The sequence below is a fragment of the Mirounga leonina genome, unplaced genomic scaffold (genome assembly GCF_011800145.1).
Source record: "Mirounga leonina isolate KUSES-001 unplaced genomic scaffold, KU_Mleo_1.0 Mir_366, whole genome shotgun sequence".
NCBI lineage: Eukaryota > Metazoa > Chordata > Mammalia > Carnivora > Phocidae > Mirounga > Mirounga leonina.
In genome coordinates, this window is record NW_023270709.1 from 12,268,690 (window position 1) to 12,286,189 (window position 17,500).

General features: G+C 37.5%; 1 protein-coding gene across 1 annotated transcript in view; it reads right to left on the reverse strand.

Annotated features, from left to right (window-relative positions):
- OFCC1 (orofacial cleft 1 candidate 1) overlaps positions 1-17,500 on the reverse strand; it is a gene marked incomplete at its 5' end in the record, with an annotated part of 43,624 nt that overhangs the window by 17,411 nt on the left and 8,713 nt on the right. The window contains one exon of the mRNA XM_035030431.1: positions 2,641-2,727. Within this exon, the coding sequence (XP_034886322.1) occupies positions 2,641-2,727 (87 nt within the window). The remainder of the gene's footprint in view (positions 1-2,640; positions 2,728-17,500) is intronic.

The following is a 17,500-nucleotide window of genomic DNA, read 5'->3' on the forward strand; positions in this document are numbered from 1 at the left end:
ATAAAATAAAATAAAATAAAATAAAATAAAATAAAATAAAATAAAATGGTAGGGGCGCCTGGGTGACTCAGTTGTTAAGCGTCTGACTCTTGATTTTAGCTTAGGTCATGATCTCAGGGTCGTGAGATCGAGCCCCGAGTCAGGCTCTATGCTCAGCGTGGGGTCTGCTTGAGACTCTTTCTTTCCCTCTCCCTCTGCCCCCCCCCCACTCACCCTCTCTCTCTCTCCCAAATAAATAAATATTTAAAAGATAAATAAATAAAATAAAATGGTGGTGGTGATGGTGGGTTATCGACACTGAAAAAGAGTCATAAATTCTGTTTAACATTGAACGTTATCTAACTGATATCCCTTTATATTTAACTTCCAAGAAGCACAAAGTAAGAGTAAGTGATTAATTATAGTTATAATACTGTCCTCGATTTCTCGTACATTTACTTCTTTGTATAGGCGTTCTCAAATCCCTCTTTCATCTATATTTGAACTTTGCTTTGACCATATGCATTTACATTTCTATTATAAGCTGTCTCCAACTATTTTGGAAGCAAGTAGAGTACAAATTATAAACAGCTTTGCCACATCTACTGTGAGAATGGAGACCATTCTCAGCGATCAGACTGTTGACATTCCGAAAGTGTCGACATCACTCTGAAGGGACACTGTTATTGTGAAGGGCCCCAGAGGAACCCTGAAAAGAGACTCCAAGCACATCAATGTAGAACTCAGACTCCTTGGAAAGAAATAGAAGAGGCTCTGAGCTGACAAGTGATAGGAAACAGCAAAGAACTGGCTACTGTCCACACTGTCTGTAGTCATGTACAGAACATGGTCAAGGGCGTGACACTGGGCTTCCATTACAAGATGAGGCCTGTGAAAGCTCCCTTCACCACCAACGTTGTCATTCAGGAGAATGGTTCTCTTGCTGAAATCTGAAATTTCTTGGGTGAAAAATACATCCCTAGGGTTTGGATGAGACTAGGTGTTGCTTGTTCAGTAACTCAAGAAAGATGAGTTAATTCTTGAAGGAAAGGACACTGAACTGGGATCACACTCAGCTGCTTTGATTCAGTGAGCCACCACAGTTAAAAACAAGGATGACAGAAAATTTGGAGATGATGTCTATGCTTCGGAAAAAGGACCAGTCTGGCAGGCTGATGAATACTATCTAAGTTGCCCAGCTACAGAAACAGCAAGATGTCAGATGATTTTTCAGACTTATTTGTGGTATTTTAAAGATGCAATAAAAGCTGTATTGATTTGAGAAAAAAAAACAAATTATAAACAAATAAATATGAGAACAAAGCTGAACCAGGGTGAAGATAGATGGGGCAAACACACAAAATGCTGTGCGTTGCACCTTTGCTCAGGTGGCCCCTCCCAGCCCTGTTACGTCCCTGCATGGTCTTCAGCTCTGTGCCACAGAGGATGTGGAAGGCAATCTTGTGTTCATTAGCACTGTCTATTCCCCTAGATGAAATAGGCTTGAATACCCAGCAAAAAGAAAAAGAAATGATTACTAATTGCAGGCTTAAAACTGGATATAAAGACAGCTGCCTGCTCTGAAACACGGGACCCAAAGTGAACCCCAGGCATTGGGCGATCACTGCTGACTAGGGAAGAGTGGCCCACAATATTTTGGGTCACTTGCCTGTCCGTGCTTACAGCCATTCCTCATCATATATCATTGAACATCTTATTAAGCCAACTTTAGTCCTTACATTACAAAAACTCTATCAAACACAACTATATATTGTGATCTCCAAGGATTTAAAACAGATTTCAAGAAGAATCCAACTGATACTCCTCTCCAGAACGCATTGGGATTATCTTTCATCCCCCAAGTGTGTTGGGCAAATATAAGGTTGAGATTTTTCCAGTTTTCAATTCACCTTGATTTGAGTTACTGGTAAAAACTGCCCTGAGAGTAAGTTCTTGCCTTATCTTGTACATACGTCTTTTGATGATATCCGTGGATCCTGTGTCATCTAAAAAGAGGTGTAGTTATTGAAAACTGTCTTTTAAAATAATTTTTGCACGTGCTTGAGCCCCTCTATCTGTGAAGATTTACCCCATCTTCCCCCTAAAAAGTTCAGATTCAGTGACTGGTGCCCAGTGTGAAATGTCATCTTCTGAATTGCTATTTTACAACTGCAACAGACTCAAGGTTATAGAAGAAGAAATCATCAGACCACTGCACCTTTCTTTGTGGTTCAGAACCCAGGCAGCGGTGTCCCGCCTCCAAAGAAAGGAATCAGTAGTCACCATGCACAGAATCTTCTTACGCTAGATGAATTTTGCAACTCATTGAAGAATGCTCATTTTAAACTCAAAGAGCAGAGATGGAATTTGTAAAGTGATGATGCTCCTCATACGCATAACACGGGCCTTATAATGACACCAAACTGCTTTCGGCGGCTGGTCAAATGAAAGCAAATCCCTGCCTCTTCTCTCTGACCAGCTGGCTGTCCTTGATCAAAAACTACCTTCGCTGCCCATCATGTTGTTAGTGGTTAAAACTTACCATTTAAATTGTAAGCCGCAAAATCTAAACGGAACTGCATGTGTGATCTTTGTCACCTCATTTTCATGAATGGAAAAGAATATTCTGACACAAAAATTACATACTTAATTCTAGCTCACCCTCTCTGCTGACCTCCATCCCACACTGCCTTGGGTTGATTTCCTCATCCATCAGTGGGTCAAAGTAATTTCTGCTATATTCATTTCCTGTGGAAAGTACATGAAGTAAGGGTCAGTGATTATTAGAAGCACATGAACCAAAATGTTAATTTTGAAATCGACACCAGCACAGAAGGGCCATTTTAGCTACTTTATAAGCTTAATTTTTGTACAAGTCCTTCCAGGCCTCCCTTTTTTGTAATTATCGTCTTGCAAAAGGTCAGAAAAGGTAATTCAAGAAACGAGTTCATGCTTTCGGTTGCTAAAAAATTAATGAGAATATGATCAAATGTAGACTTTAGAATAATAATAAAAAAATTTAAGCAAAATTATGTTTAGGATATACTCAAAGAAACGGACATTGTTGGATTATAATGATGTTTAGGGTTCACTGATTGTTCTGTTTACCCACTTGTATATCCATTCCCCAAGTCTACCGTGTTGTTGTTTCCAGAATTCTGTCATCGATTTTGTAGTGTCTTAGTTATGAGAAACTGTAGCAAAATTTCCATGTCAACAGTTGAATAAAAAGAAGAAGTGAAGAGAAAGAGAGAGAAAGAAGAGAGGGAAGGAGGGAAGAAGAAAGAAGGAAGGAAGGAAGGAAGGAAGGAAGGAAGGAAGGAAGGAAGGGAGGGAGGGTAAAGGAGGGCAGGAGATAAAGAGAGAAAAAGAAAAGAAAGTAAAAGGTCCTTTTTGCTCTGTCAACTTAAGTTACATGAAGGGAAGGTACAAATGATCTAGTCAGAAGTTTTGTTCAATACACATCAACAATCTCAACAAACAATCCAAAAATCCTCACTTTATATTTCTCACTTACTTTTGTCCTTGTCTCAATAATCAAACTGTAGCATCGAATAGGACTTTGTAATAAAGAAGAGTCTGTTATCAATTTTCCAAACCTAGTTTCATACTTCCTGCAGACTGAAATGTGTATGTCTGTTGTTAGCAATTTGCATTCAGTAAAAGATAACCTACCCTGACGATAATTCAAGTTGCCTCAAACACTGCGAAAGAAATAAAGCATCGTTGACCAAAAACAACAATAAGGTTGCAAGTATTGTTCACAGGAGAGGGTTAACAAATACCAGGTATACTGTGATCCTCCATTGTATATTTGATTTAGGATCAAAAATAATCCAAACAGCAGCTCCTTTTCCAAGACTAAATGGAATTTTGATATGAACCGAGGTTTAATTTATATTTCTGGACTGGCACATTTTTGCTGTCAGTCTCTGTTCTATCAACGTAGTAAGTACAAGAACTGAAAATCTGCTTTTCCTTGAGGTCTCAATAAAGAAAAAAATAAATGAGTTTCATTTTTGTTACTTTATCTGTCAACAACTACTAGGCTGGTATGAATCTTGGCAGTATGTAATCAAAGTCTTATGTACTGCAATAACACAGTCATTCTACCTCATTCATGTAATTGGTTTTGGGTTTTTTTCCCCTCTACCACAAAGCACTGTGGTACCCAAAGCACACTCTTCCATATGCTAGCAAAATAATTCGCCTGTATTAAAGCAAAAGTGGCAGTGTATTTCTTATTATTATCACGTACCCGCAGCAGTCTACCATGGGGACCCAGACCCTGCAAACACCTCCGTTCAGGTACAAGACTCGATTCTTTGTCTACTGAAATGACTTTGTAAATAATACCAACTTAATCAAGACCTTGAAGAAAGAAACGGAGTGCAGTCGTTTTTAACCAAAAGTCTGGAGAAGTTTATCTGGTCTGTAAGTTCTCAAACCCTTTTCATCCCTGCTGTCAGTTCAAAAAGGAGGGTCCCGCCCAGGGGCCCAAGAAGGAAGCCTGCGCGCAGGAAGCCTCCAGATCCCCAGGTCTCCCCTCGGGGCGGGGAGCTTCTGCGCGCAACTAGGAGATGGACCCCTCGAAGGTCTACGCATGGTTTCAACATCTAGGCAAATCGTTCCTCCCACATTCAGGCTAGGTTGAGGCACACATGTTAGTTATAAATGCCACTCCTGGAGTGATTTCTGTTGTGCTTCGCATTCTGGGATACGGCAAATAGCATTTTACAGGTAAGGGCTTATGAGGAATCTTTACAAAGGCAATGCACGGATTCCCTTTAAGCATCCCCAAATTCTACATTATATCATATCATATAATATCATATATTATATTTACATATATTATATAATTCATATATTTTATATAATTCATTTGTTTTATATAATTCATTTATTTTATATAATTCATTTATTTTTACAATTTATACATTTTCCACTATATTTCACATTATGTTGTGCATTGTTTTACATATACAATATTACACTTGTTTATTGTCTGTCTCCCCCCCACCAAAAAAATTTAAAACTAAAACAAATTTTTTTTTTTAAACTAACCTAAAAGTGCTCCATGAGGACAATGACATCAGCTCTTTGTTCACTGCAACCCCTTCAGTGGCTAGAAGCATACCTGGCACACAGAGGTACTCATAAATCCAAATTCATTTGTTAAATAAACCTCTCTTGGGAACCCTACGGCAATACCCAAATTCTTCCCTTGTCCAGATGTTCTATCTTGATTAAATGAGCAACTTTTTTTCCATCCTTTATTCATCTCTTCCTTTCTATTCCCCATCCCCTCTATCTTTTCCTTCAAGACCCCCTTCCCTTTGCTTTTGTAACTGAGTGCTTTCTAGGAACCAAGATTCTAAGAACGAACAAACAAAACCCTGTGGCCCTGTCTTCAGAGCACAGTGAGCTTCGAGAACAAGGAAGGGAAACATGGTCAGTCTGGTAAGATTTCATATTGTGGTAAAGGATAGAGATCTGTTTGGGCACATAGCAGGAGCATCCAGCCCATACTGGGCACTTCAGAGAAGTCTCTCTGGAGAAACTGCTATCTGAAGTAAATTTTTGAAACTTCCTCACTAGTCCAGCATCGAGTTTAACTCATGTTTTTTTGTTTTTTAATATTTGATTTACTTATTTGAGAGAGAGACAGAGGAGCAGAAGGGGAGGGAGAAGGACAAGCAGACTCTGTCCTGAGTTCAGAGCCAGAGGTGGGGCTCAGTCTCACAACCCTGAGATCATGATCTGAGCCAAAATCAAGAGTCGGATACTTAACTGACTGAGCCACCCAGGGGCCCCTAACTCATGTTTTTGTTCCAATTATTATTAAGTTGTTGTACAGTGTCACATTATGCTGCGTGAGGTTTCATATCTATTCATTCGACCAATACTTAGTGAGTGCCTATTATATAAATACGTCAGTAAAATAAAACACTCAAAAATCCTTCTCTTCACAGAGCTTACATTCTGGGAATGGAAGAATAAAAGCAAATGAGTATATGGGCGCTGGGTGGCTCAGTTGGTTAAGCATCTGCCTTCGGCTCAGGTCATGATCCCAGGGTCCTGGGATTCAGTCCCCCTGTGGGATTCCCTGCTCAGCGGGGAGCCTGCTTCTCCTTCTGCCTCTGCCGCTTCCCCTGCTTGTGCTAGCTCTCTATCAAATATATAAATCAAATCTTAAAAAAAAAAAAGCAAATGAAAATGTATACTTTACAGTTTTTTGATAGTGATTAGAGATATGGGAAAAAATAAGAGCCAGATAGGGATGATTATGCCCCCACAAGGAGGAGTAGGGGACACATCTCTCACATAGGCCTTTATTTCAAACCTAAGAATGAAAACTCGGGATTAAATCACTATACTCTCAAGACTCTGGAGATAGGGAATCCATAATGTTTATAGTAATTATAATTACTTATAATTTATATGTAATTTATAATTATATATAATTTATTTATAAGTAATTATAATACTTATAATGTATTATTTGTAACTTATTACAATTTTGCCAATTTCTTGCTATAACATAAATCAGCCTACGAGTCAGATAAGAACCTACTCTTAAATATCAAAACAATTCCTCCTTTTTATTGGTATATCTTGCCCTGGTAAATCAATAACCTAAATACAGTAAGCAGAGTTTAAGACAATGAAATACATGGAGCTTATTATAAATTTGGAAACAGCAGACTTCATCTTAACATTCACTCCTCCGCTCGTGTTTCATTGGATAGTGTCATGATTTAATAGAGTGGGATGGTTTCAGAATAAGGTGTCTATTACCAGAAGGTAGGTTACTAATAGGATAAATTTCTGAAAGCGCCCTAATCATTCAGAATATGCTTTTGGATATATCTACAGTCATCTCGCAGGAAAATTAATAGACCCACTGAGAAATTCAAAGTAGGGCGTTTAGCAATGTACATACAACAGATTTTAATTTGGCTGATATTTAACTGTTTGTTATATTCAGATGAATAACCTGAGAATCACATTTGCAAATATGTATACATTAAAGTATGGCTCTCCATTGAAGCAACTGGGTGTGATACATAAATTAATAAATCAATACACTGGTCTTGTCCGTACTCTAGGTAGTCTATTTTTGTTTCCAACTCCTAGAATTAGTTGTTTGGTGTTTAGAATCGGCCTCAGCTAATGCTTTGCTCATGCTGCTTTTTACTGATCTGGGGGAGGAAAGCACATGTACTCGCCTCTGCCCTTCTACACATATCAGGTTCATTTAACTCAGAACAGCACAGAATGTAATCAGGGCTTTTACTTAAATTACACCGTACATGAACTTTGGTCAGGAAATCCTCCAGTGTGCACCCATGCAGTTCCTTGGGGGCTGTAAGAGCGAGAACGAAATTGCCCACCAGAGGAAGGTTAGTGTGAATCATGGAAGTGTCTTGGCTCAATGAGGCAATCACTTCCTTTCAAATCAGCTAGGTTAGTTCCAGAGGAAGAAAACCTGAATGCATCTGTCTGTTCCTTGGGAGGTTTTTATGGACTCCATTCTTGTCCTTTTCCTGTGAATCCACCTGCTTCTGCTCAGCCTTTTATCACCAATCATCATGTTTTCTGTAATATACTATAAGTTAAATAAGTTAAATTAACACAAGGCTTGCATGTGAACTAAATAACTAACTAAACAATTTACATCTTATGATTCTAGCAATGCATCAACGTTTTACAAACTAGATTGTTCTCCTGAACGGTATCCCTCTTAAAGGCATGAAGCCTCCATAACTATAATTAAATTTGATACCCATGAACTTTATGAATAAATTTGAGAAAACTTCCTATTTTCCCCTCTTTGAAAATCCAATATGAAGAACTCAGGTTTAAATGTCCATAAGGCCAGATGTATGAAACATAAATGTGGAAATCAGGGGCTGTACTAGAATATAGCAAGGGGAGACTGTCAAACTCAAACATGTTCTACCATGCTAAATCAATCCAAATACTATTTTATAAAGTTGATTTACAAACATACTTTAAATTAAAGGCAACCAAAGACACGAGAATACTTCTTACTATGATAAAGAATAGTTATCTTAAACCAAAGTCTTCATTATACTAAATACCTAAACAGAACAGCAAAACCCAAATAAACATCCAAAAAGAAAACCTAATGACAAAAACTCAAAGTATGACTCAGATGTTCACTATCAATATTATTATTCAATATTCTCCTAGAAATCTTGGCCAAAGCAGTTAGAAGAAAAATAAGGGGGGAGAGGGAGGATGAGCTAAAATTATTTAAAATAATTATATTTTGTATAATTATTATTTAAAGATAATATGCTTCCCTACCATGAAAACATGAGATTTAACCAAAAAACTTTTAGAACAAAGAAGAAATTATTGGCCTAATTGCTTGAAAATAACCAGATAATCATTAAGAATCATAAACTTTCCGGGGCACCTGGGTGGTTCAGTAAGTTAGGCATCTGCCTTCGGCTCAGGTCATGATCTCGGGGTCCTGGGATCGAGCCCCACATCGGGCTCCCTGCTCAACAGGGGGTCTGCTTCTCCCTCTGCCCCTCCCCCCTGTTTGTGCTTTCTCTCTCTTTAATAAATAAATAAAATCTTAAAAAAAAATCATTAACTTTTCTAAATACAAACAATAGCCACTTAGGAGATAATGAGTATAGAAAACCCACACCCATAAAAAAGCTCCAGACAGCTCTCAAAAATTAATTTATTTATATCGGACTTTTCATAGGAATCCATAGGTGGTCTTCCAGAATATTCATTTTATTCAGAAATTCAAACTAAAAGACATGGATGTTTTTAACAACAGGATTAAAAACAGCAAATGGAGGGTGCCTGGGTGGCTCAGTTGGTTAAGCGACTGCCTTCGGCTCAGGTCATGATCCTGGAGTCCCTGGATCGAGTCCTGCATCGGGCTCCCTGCTCAGCAGGGAGTCTGCTTCTCCCTCTGACCCTCCCCCCTCTCATGCTCTCTCTCTCTCTCTCTCATTCTCTCTCTCAAATAAATAAATAAAATCTTAAAAAAAAAAAAAAAAAAAACAGCAAATGGACACCAGTTCCTTCTTCTTCTTTATAGAAAGGCTAACCTGGGACAACTGCTTGGTTGTGGGCACTATATTCCAGAGCTGGTGCCCTGCTGGACACATTAGCTTTCTCCACTGCTTATTCTCACTTCCTTTCCAAATCTTGTGGGTATCTGAGATACCAGTGATTTGAAAATCTAAATAGGGTAACAGTTGAAGTTTGCTAACAAGTACTAATTAATTGAGCCATATTCTTTCTTCCCCTAAGGCCCTCCCTCGTGGTAAATTACGGGCATCTTAACTTTCAAACCACTGGAGTGTTGTTGAGTGTATAACTGCAGCAACGCTTTATCCCCCGCACCCCAAGGCACTGAGGCATCATGGGCTCCCTTGGACCTCAAATCCTCAGAGTTAAAGTATCCCTAAGGAGCTAACTTCTAAACAGGAAGATCTTTCCAATACTTAAGTAATGGTAATAATTCAAAGGTTAAGTATAAATATATTAATTTTTTTTTAACATGCTTAAAAGTCCTTCCAAAAATATCAAAGTAGGTTTCCTTTTTTTTCTAGTTTGAAGCCTGGCAATATTATTCTACATGGAAATCCATCAATGTATGTCGTGTATAATAGCACCTGTCAAATTAGGATGTACCTAAAATTAGACATCAGTCACCCTCTAATCTTTTTGATTGTGCCTTCATTCATTTAACAATACATCTTCCTCCTGGATCTGAGATTACTTGTATATATGCACTGTATTTAAGGCTTCATTCGGGTAGTAATGTTTTCATCACACTGCAACACACTTTAATATAGAAGCAATCAATATCATGGATTATGAGATTTCATTTAAACAATCTTAATTAATAATCCTTTCTCTAAAAAATCTGGTAATTTATAGACATCTATGCTTTATCTCATAAAGCAGTGGTTCAAGACATCCCCTGGGTTTTTTAATAAGGCTTTTGGTCAATTAATCTGATGAAGACTAAGGGAAATCATATTTTATGTTAAATTCTTTTTAATAGAAAACAAAAGTGATCTGAAGGAAACTTTAAGTGGAATTATTTGAAGATTAAGGACTGGTTTATACTAAAAGCATAAAATACAAGGTCATGAAAAACTTTTCAAGTAAAATTGTTCTTAAAATGGAAATGCAACTATTGAACTCTGGTCAACATGATCACTGGCAAAGCTTGAAATTTATATGATGTTTCACTGATATAATGTAATTTCTTATTCTGGTAGAAAAATACATCTTTCAAAATTTCACCAGGGGCACCTGGGTGGCTCAGTTGGTCAAGCATCCGACTCTTGATTTGGCTCAGGTCTTGATCTCTAAGTAGTGAGATCAAGCCCCGTGCCGGGCTCCACACTCAGGGCAGAGTCTGCTTGAGATTCTCTCCCTCTTCCTCTCCTCCCTGCACTCTTTCTCTCTTTTTCTCTCTCTCCCTCACTCAAAATAAATAAATAAATCTTTAAAAAAATTTAAAAATAAAATCTCACCAAATATTTCAGAAGATGTAGGTAAACGATTCAGTAACATGTCCAACTGCTAACACACTGCATTGTTAATGTATCAGAAAACATTGTTCTCTCAGTTCTTATACTATGTAGCTGTTTACAGTAGGAAAATAATTGGACTTCTGTAATATCAGCTTATGTGCTACCCAGTCTAGCATTTTTATGATTCTAAGATTCTTAACCATACTTTTCACCATCGTATAGATTCCTGTGCTCACATTTTTATTTTAAAGCTATATGAATTTCACTGGCATATAAATAAATCCAGTGAACTGGAGTAACAAGGCAATATCTTCCAATGTTAAAATCATTCTTAAAAAATTCTTATTCCAACCAACTATGTATGACAGATTTTATAAAATATTATTTTATAAACAAAGTCATCCATTGGGGGTTTTGCTAACATCAACTTGAAGAGAATATAGAAAATAATTGTGCTTAACAGCTGGGAAAGTGTTACCCATGGTTTCAATTTTAGCATGAACAAGTAGAAAAAGACAACATAAATCGACATTCTGCTGATTTCCTGAGCAAATCTGTCTGATTAACTGGAAATAGGCAGTTCCTTCTGAAAAGACAATAAATTAAACTTTTCTTATTCTATTGAAATTCTTGAAACTCAAACATCTGATTAAAATGCTCTTTCCCCAACTGGACATTGTTCTAGAACTCTGCTACTCCATTTAAAAAAAAAAAAAAAAAAAAAAAAAAGTACAGGAAAGTAATCTTACGTTGATTTGTGTTGATTTGTATAAATTGACTAAATATTTCATTTTTCTTATATCTCTATAAAATATTTCCTTATTTCAGAAGGAAGGATGCTTTCCTGAGTGCTTATTTTTAGCCTTTGAAGTCAAGGAAAGAAATTCAAATCACTGGGCGCCTGGGTGGCTCAGTTGGTTAAGCGACTGCCTTCGGCTCAGGTCATGATCCCAGAGTCCTGGGATCGAGTCCCACATCGGGCTCCCTGCTCGGCGGGGAGTCTGCTTCTCCCTCTAACCCTTCCCTCTCTTGCGCTCTCTCTCTCACTCTCTCTCTCTCTAATAAATAAATTAAAAAAAAAAAAAAAGAAATTCAAATCACTTAGGAGCCAAATGGTGTCTACAGACACAAATCCAGGTCAGTTCAATAAACCTAACAGCAAATGATTTTCCTGTCTATTTCCTTAATCTTAATAACAGTTAAAATGTCTCAAAGCAAAAATATATATATATTTTTAAATGTTCTATAAATTTCATATAACACCTGTTTCCCATCTTAAGGGAAAAATAGCTATTAAGTGCGAGCGATCTAAACAGTTTTATACAATATCGCCTCTAAAATAATCTAGGTTACGGGGGTGCCTGGGTGGCTCAGTTGGTTAAGGGTCCAACTCTTGATTTCAGCCCAAGTCATGATCTCAAGGTTGTAAGATTGAGCCCTGAGTTGGACTCCCTCTGAGCATGGAGCCTGCTCGAGATTCTCTCTCTCTCCCTCTGCCCCACCCCCCGGCTCACACATGCACATGTGCATGCTCTCTCTCTAAAATACAAATAAAATAAAATAAAATACAAAATAAAATAATAAAATAATCCAGGCTATGTGCAGTATGGGGAAAAACAATTCTCATCACATATCTGCTCAGACGATTTGAATTATGCACTTAACGTGTACTTATACGTTATTTTTTTTTAAATTTTTGCATAAGTGTCTTTTTAATGGCCACACCAATCTGAAATTAGATTGAGGGTCACATTTATAACCTTAATCCAGGATTTTTTCAGTTTAGGCATAAGTATTATGGATCTCCTACCTTTATTTCAAACTACCCCTCATTTCTTCTGGAAGGATCTAAGGCCTTAGATCACATATGCTCAAACTAATTCCCCTCAGTGTGTTTGGAACATCGACCATTTCCTTTCTCCACTGCTCAGCCTTCTGCTTGGCTGCTGCCAGTGTAAAAGTTTTTATGCTAACAAAGGTGCTCTTCAAACCATATTTATCATGAGATCAATGGTGGCAACTCTGTTCCATGAAGCCCCAGGAAAACTACTTCCTCTCCATTCCAGAACTGGTGCTGGGGCCACTTCAAGTGACCATTGTTGCCTCCAATACTAATTTCTGCTAGTACCCACTATAGTCATGTCATGTCATAACAACTTCTCTGGCTCTGATCAAACTTTGGACTTACACCCATATCCATCCCATGTCCCATTGACAATGTCAAGTAAAGGGATATACATCATTTTTGCCCACATGATATTCTTCCACATTATACAAATCAGCAGGTAGAGCCACTGAGGTCCTCAACCACTGACAAAGATCTTAGTTTTTATTCCAAGCCCCTCTTCCAAAAACCCAGGAATAAATACCTGGGGATTAGATCATGGGACAATATGATTGGCAAACACTCTACTGTGATCAAAATTACCCTTCCTCCCTGGCCTTGACCTATTGGCATGACATCAAGCTTGTGTGCCTGTCTGGCTCTTTCCTTGGAATTAACACTTTCCTAGGGGTCATCTTACTTTTTTCTTAAACGGAAATGCAACAAATGAGTCAGTCAAATGGCAGCTGAAAAGAGCTTAGCAAAGTTTGAATTTAAGATGGAATTTCATTGATATAGCATAACTCCTTAATCTGATGGCAAGAAAGTATATTTTTTTTAATTTTCACCCAATATTTAAAGGAAACTAGCTTTTAAAAAAAATCTGTCCAACTGCTAAGATATTGACCACATCACTGACATATCAGAAAGCCTAAACTTCTATATCAGTTTTTTTCACTAAAAATCTATATTCATTTTAGGCTCCTTTAAGCCACAAATCCTCATACATACTCAGTCCGAGGCTGAACATACTTGAATCAACTAAACTAGGATCCCACTCACACACACACACACACACACACAATTTCCTATTTTAATCCATACTTCTAGAATCACCCAATTTAAGAAATGCTATTTGTAAAATAGATACAAAATTCCTTTATGAGAAAATATTGCTTTTTTGAGAGTACCAGATTAATCTGGATTAATTAATTATAATCTCATTGTGACTTTGCCGATGTAATATGTTGGATGAACACAGAGAGTTTCCATGTCTTCTCATTCACTTTTGTATCTCCCATATGTAGTATAGTGCTTGACAAATGGAAAATGTTCAATTAATATGCTTTTCAGTAAATGAAGAGGAGGAAATGGAGAAATACAGATGCATTTTTTATTATATATATATAACTCTTAAGCAAAATATTGTATAAATCATTTTATATCCAACTAATCACATATAGATCAATTCTATTTTTAAGTTGTCCTGATGTTATTAACCTAGGATATGATCAGTAAATCATCAAAGACATAGGAACTGTAAAGGACAGTTATATTTTTGTTTGGTTGATTTGTGTTGCTGTCTTGCATCCGTTTCCCCTCTCTACAAGCATCCTGATTTCCTAGTTCCCAGTGTGTATCATCTTGATGGTCCAGTAACTCCAGATTCCTGTCTCCAACTACAGAAGCCAGAGAGGTGAATAGAACCTACTTGTCCTGCTGTGATAAAACCAGGAGGCAAGCAAGTAACCTGAGCATGGCCAACACAATGCTCTCCCCTAGGACTTAGAGTAAGTGAAGCAAGGATGGAAAGAACACTAGAAATAACCTCCATAAAAGGCAGGAATTAAAAGGAAAGAACTTCTCAAGTGCAATGAAATCACTCAGTGAACTGTGGAACTGTTCTATCCACTTCTTTTTGCTGTTATTTTTCTTTTTGTTGTTCTATCCACTTCTATAATTCTTTCTTATTTCTCTTCTAAAGCCTTTCCATAGCTCCTCTCACACCTGTCCCACATTTTATTTTACTGCCATCTAGACTTCAGGCATTCTCTACCTGTTTAGTGCCACCATATTATATATTTAGATTATTAAATATTCCCTTTTGACCCATCCAGCCCTCAAGCCCTTGTCAGGTTCAGAACCTAAGCTGATTCCTCTTTCTTTTGAAATTCTAAGCAGTTGTAGGTTCTCTGCCCCTTTCCCTTTTCAATACCATAATTAAGAATTTCCCTTTCTGAGGAGGCTAATTATCATCAGGTCAGGGCATAGCTGGGAATGAGCAAAGAGGATGAGCTGGGATCAGAAAAGCAGTCTATACACACAAAGCATAAGTTCTGGGCAAGATGGAACAGAAGACAGGTGACCAAAAATAATCACACATATTCTTACTAATGCTTTTTTTTTAAGCATCTAAAAGGTGGAAATGTATTGATATTTGCTTATAGAATGATAATTTGTGCTCATTTCAATAGCACTGTAGGGGAAATATTTAATTACTCTTTTACTTAAGTAATCACATTGGCAGATGAAATAAATTTCCTTTTTTAAAAATATTAATAAGAAACATGGTGTTCTATAGTATCTAGAAGTTTCTAAATTCATATATTTCAAATATTCTTCTTCATTCACAGACTGTAAAATTGCACATTTCATTTGCAATTGAAACCTTTTTTGGAGGCTCTCCCAAGGCAGGCAAACAGGATGGGTTTGAGTAGAGATGCAGCAAATAATTATTTTTTAATGTTGACTATGTTCCAGAAGAAAGATGGTATAACTCCTACCCATGTAAAGTCTGGCTGGTTTTGTCAGGATGATACTAAATCATTTCTGGATTTTCCATCTAAAGCTTCTTCTTTTTGTTCCTTCCACTCTGCTCTACTTTTGGGTTATAAAATTTTAGCTCTCTCCATTTTCCAGAATCAGGTCAACTAACTATCACTCATGACAATTACTACCTCCCATGCCTACTCTCATCTCTAAGATATGGGAATAAGCCCATAGTAGTAGCTCTCAACCCCAGCTGTCCATCCAAATGCCTCATAGAAGATTTGGAATATAGACCTGCCCAAGAGCGATCCCAGAGGTTATAACTGCCAAAGGATCCCTGGCTCCCCAGATAATTCTGATAGATAACCAGGGTTAAGAAACACTAACACAGGAACATAAATTCTAGTTTTAAGGATATGTCAGAATGCTAAATCAACATACATTTACCTAAGCAATTATGCTCTCCTTATAGAAACTCATACATACAAAACCAACATCAAGGTAGTTGGCGTTTGGAATAGGCCTTTTTTGAAATCATGGAGAAGTTACTAATTCCTGGTACATAGAAGAATTCACTTTGCCTATCTTCAGGAATACCCTTTGTATCCAGACATTTTTTAATATCATGGAAATGATGTTAGGGGTGCCTGGGTGGCTCAGTCTGTTAAGCATCCGACTCTTGATTTCAGCTCAGGTCCTGATCTCAGGGTCATCAGGTGGAGCCCTGTGTGGAGCTCCACATTCAGCAGGCAGTCTGCTTTTCTCCCTCTCCCTCTCTCTCTCTGCCCCTCCCCAAGCTCACACGTACTCTCTCTCTCAAATAAATAATTTTTTTTAAAAAGAAAAATTATGTTAGAAATAACAAGTACAATTGTGACTCTGTTGGGAATATTATATTGTGGGTCAATATTGGTGAAGCAGCATTTTGGGCCTGAGAATGTTATAGTTCTCTAAGAGTTCTGAGTTCCTCAAATTGTACCACGGAGATTTTCACGGCTGAACTTCCGGGTCTAATTAGCTACAATCACAGTGCTCAGTACCAGCCACCAGCCACGTATGCCTATGGAGCACGTGAAATTAAGAAATTAATTTCTGTCAATGTAAAATACACACAGATTTCAAAGACTTCGTACCCTCCTCCAAAAGTAAAATATTTTTACATTTTTATGTTGAGTATAAGCCAAAATAATAATATTTGTAGATATTGTTTTAAATAAAATGTATTATTAAAATTAATTCACTAGTTTCTTTTTTAATTTGACCAATGTGGGCTATTAGAAAATGTCCAGTTACATATGTGGTTCACATTATATTTCTATTGGGTAACACCTACCTATATTCACTTCCACCCTAACACTTATCACAAGTGTCATTCTTTCCATAGGCCTCATCTTATCCTCTCTCACCAACACCTGATCTACCTAAATGTAATTATTCTCCATGACTTGCTTTATTCAACTTCTAAAGCCAAGCCATCAAATGGTACTCCACCTCTGAATATTCATCAAAAAAATTAAAATTCAAGGTTTCCACATAGACTTCTTATTTTCTGGGATCACAGATAAGAATTCCTACTGAAAAAAAAAAAAAAAGAAAAAAGAACACCTCTGTTGAATATAAATTTGTTAAAAAAAAAAGCCTGCTCCAGACTCCATTTGGGCTAAGAGACGCACCTCTCTCCTCAGGGTCTAACAGTGAAATACCCTAGCTCCATAAGAAAGAATAATTTCCCAGCAAGGGAACCAAAGACCTGAAAAATGTCTTTGGGCGGAAGATACCAGATTTCCTTCAGAGTCCAGAGTTAAACAAGAAGTCAGATAAATGCCAAGGAGGCCCTAACCCTCCTTCATGCTGCTGAGCATCTGCCACTCTACTATCATTTTCTTTGCCAGCTTGGGAGGTTGCTGATCCTGAAGGTCTGACCCGGCTCTAGAGTCTTCCTTCTGGATATGTCAGCAAACTCTCTAGATGTTATCCTGATATTCCTTCACAATGCCCCATCCCTAGATGCAGTGACATCTCCCATAAAAAAGAGGGAAGCTATAGGGCAGAGGGGTGAGATGTGTAGATCATAACGTCAAAGAAGACTTGGTTTCAATCCCTTACTCTACCATGTATTCTCTTTCTTACTTTAGTCAAGTTGAAACGTTGATTTCCTCATCTATAAAATGAGAGTAATAAAATATACTTGGTGTAGATTCTGCCAGCTGACTCCAACATACATTCGCAAACCCCGCAATTGCAGTTGGAAACTTGACGCCCAAGTAACAACATTTTCCAGTCTCTCTTGCATATGGATGTGGCCATAGGACTAGAGTCCAGCAAGAAGATTATAAACAGAAATGGTATATGTAACTACATGTATGTGGCTTCTGCTTCCCTC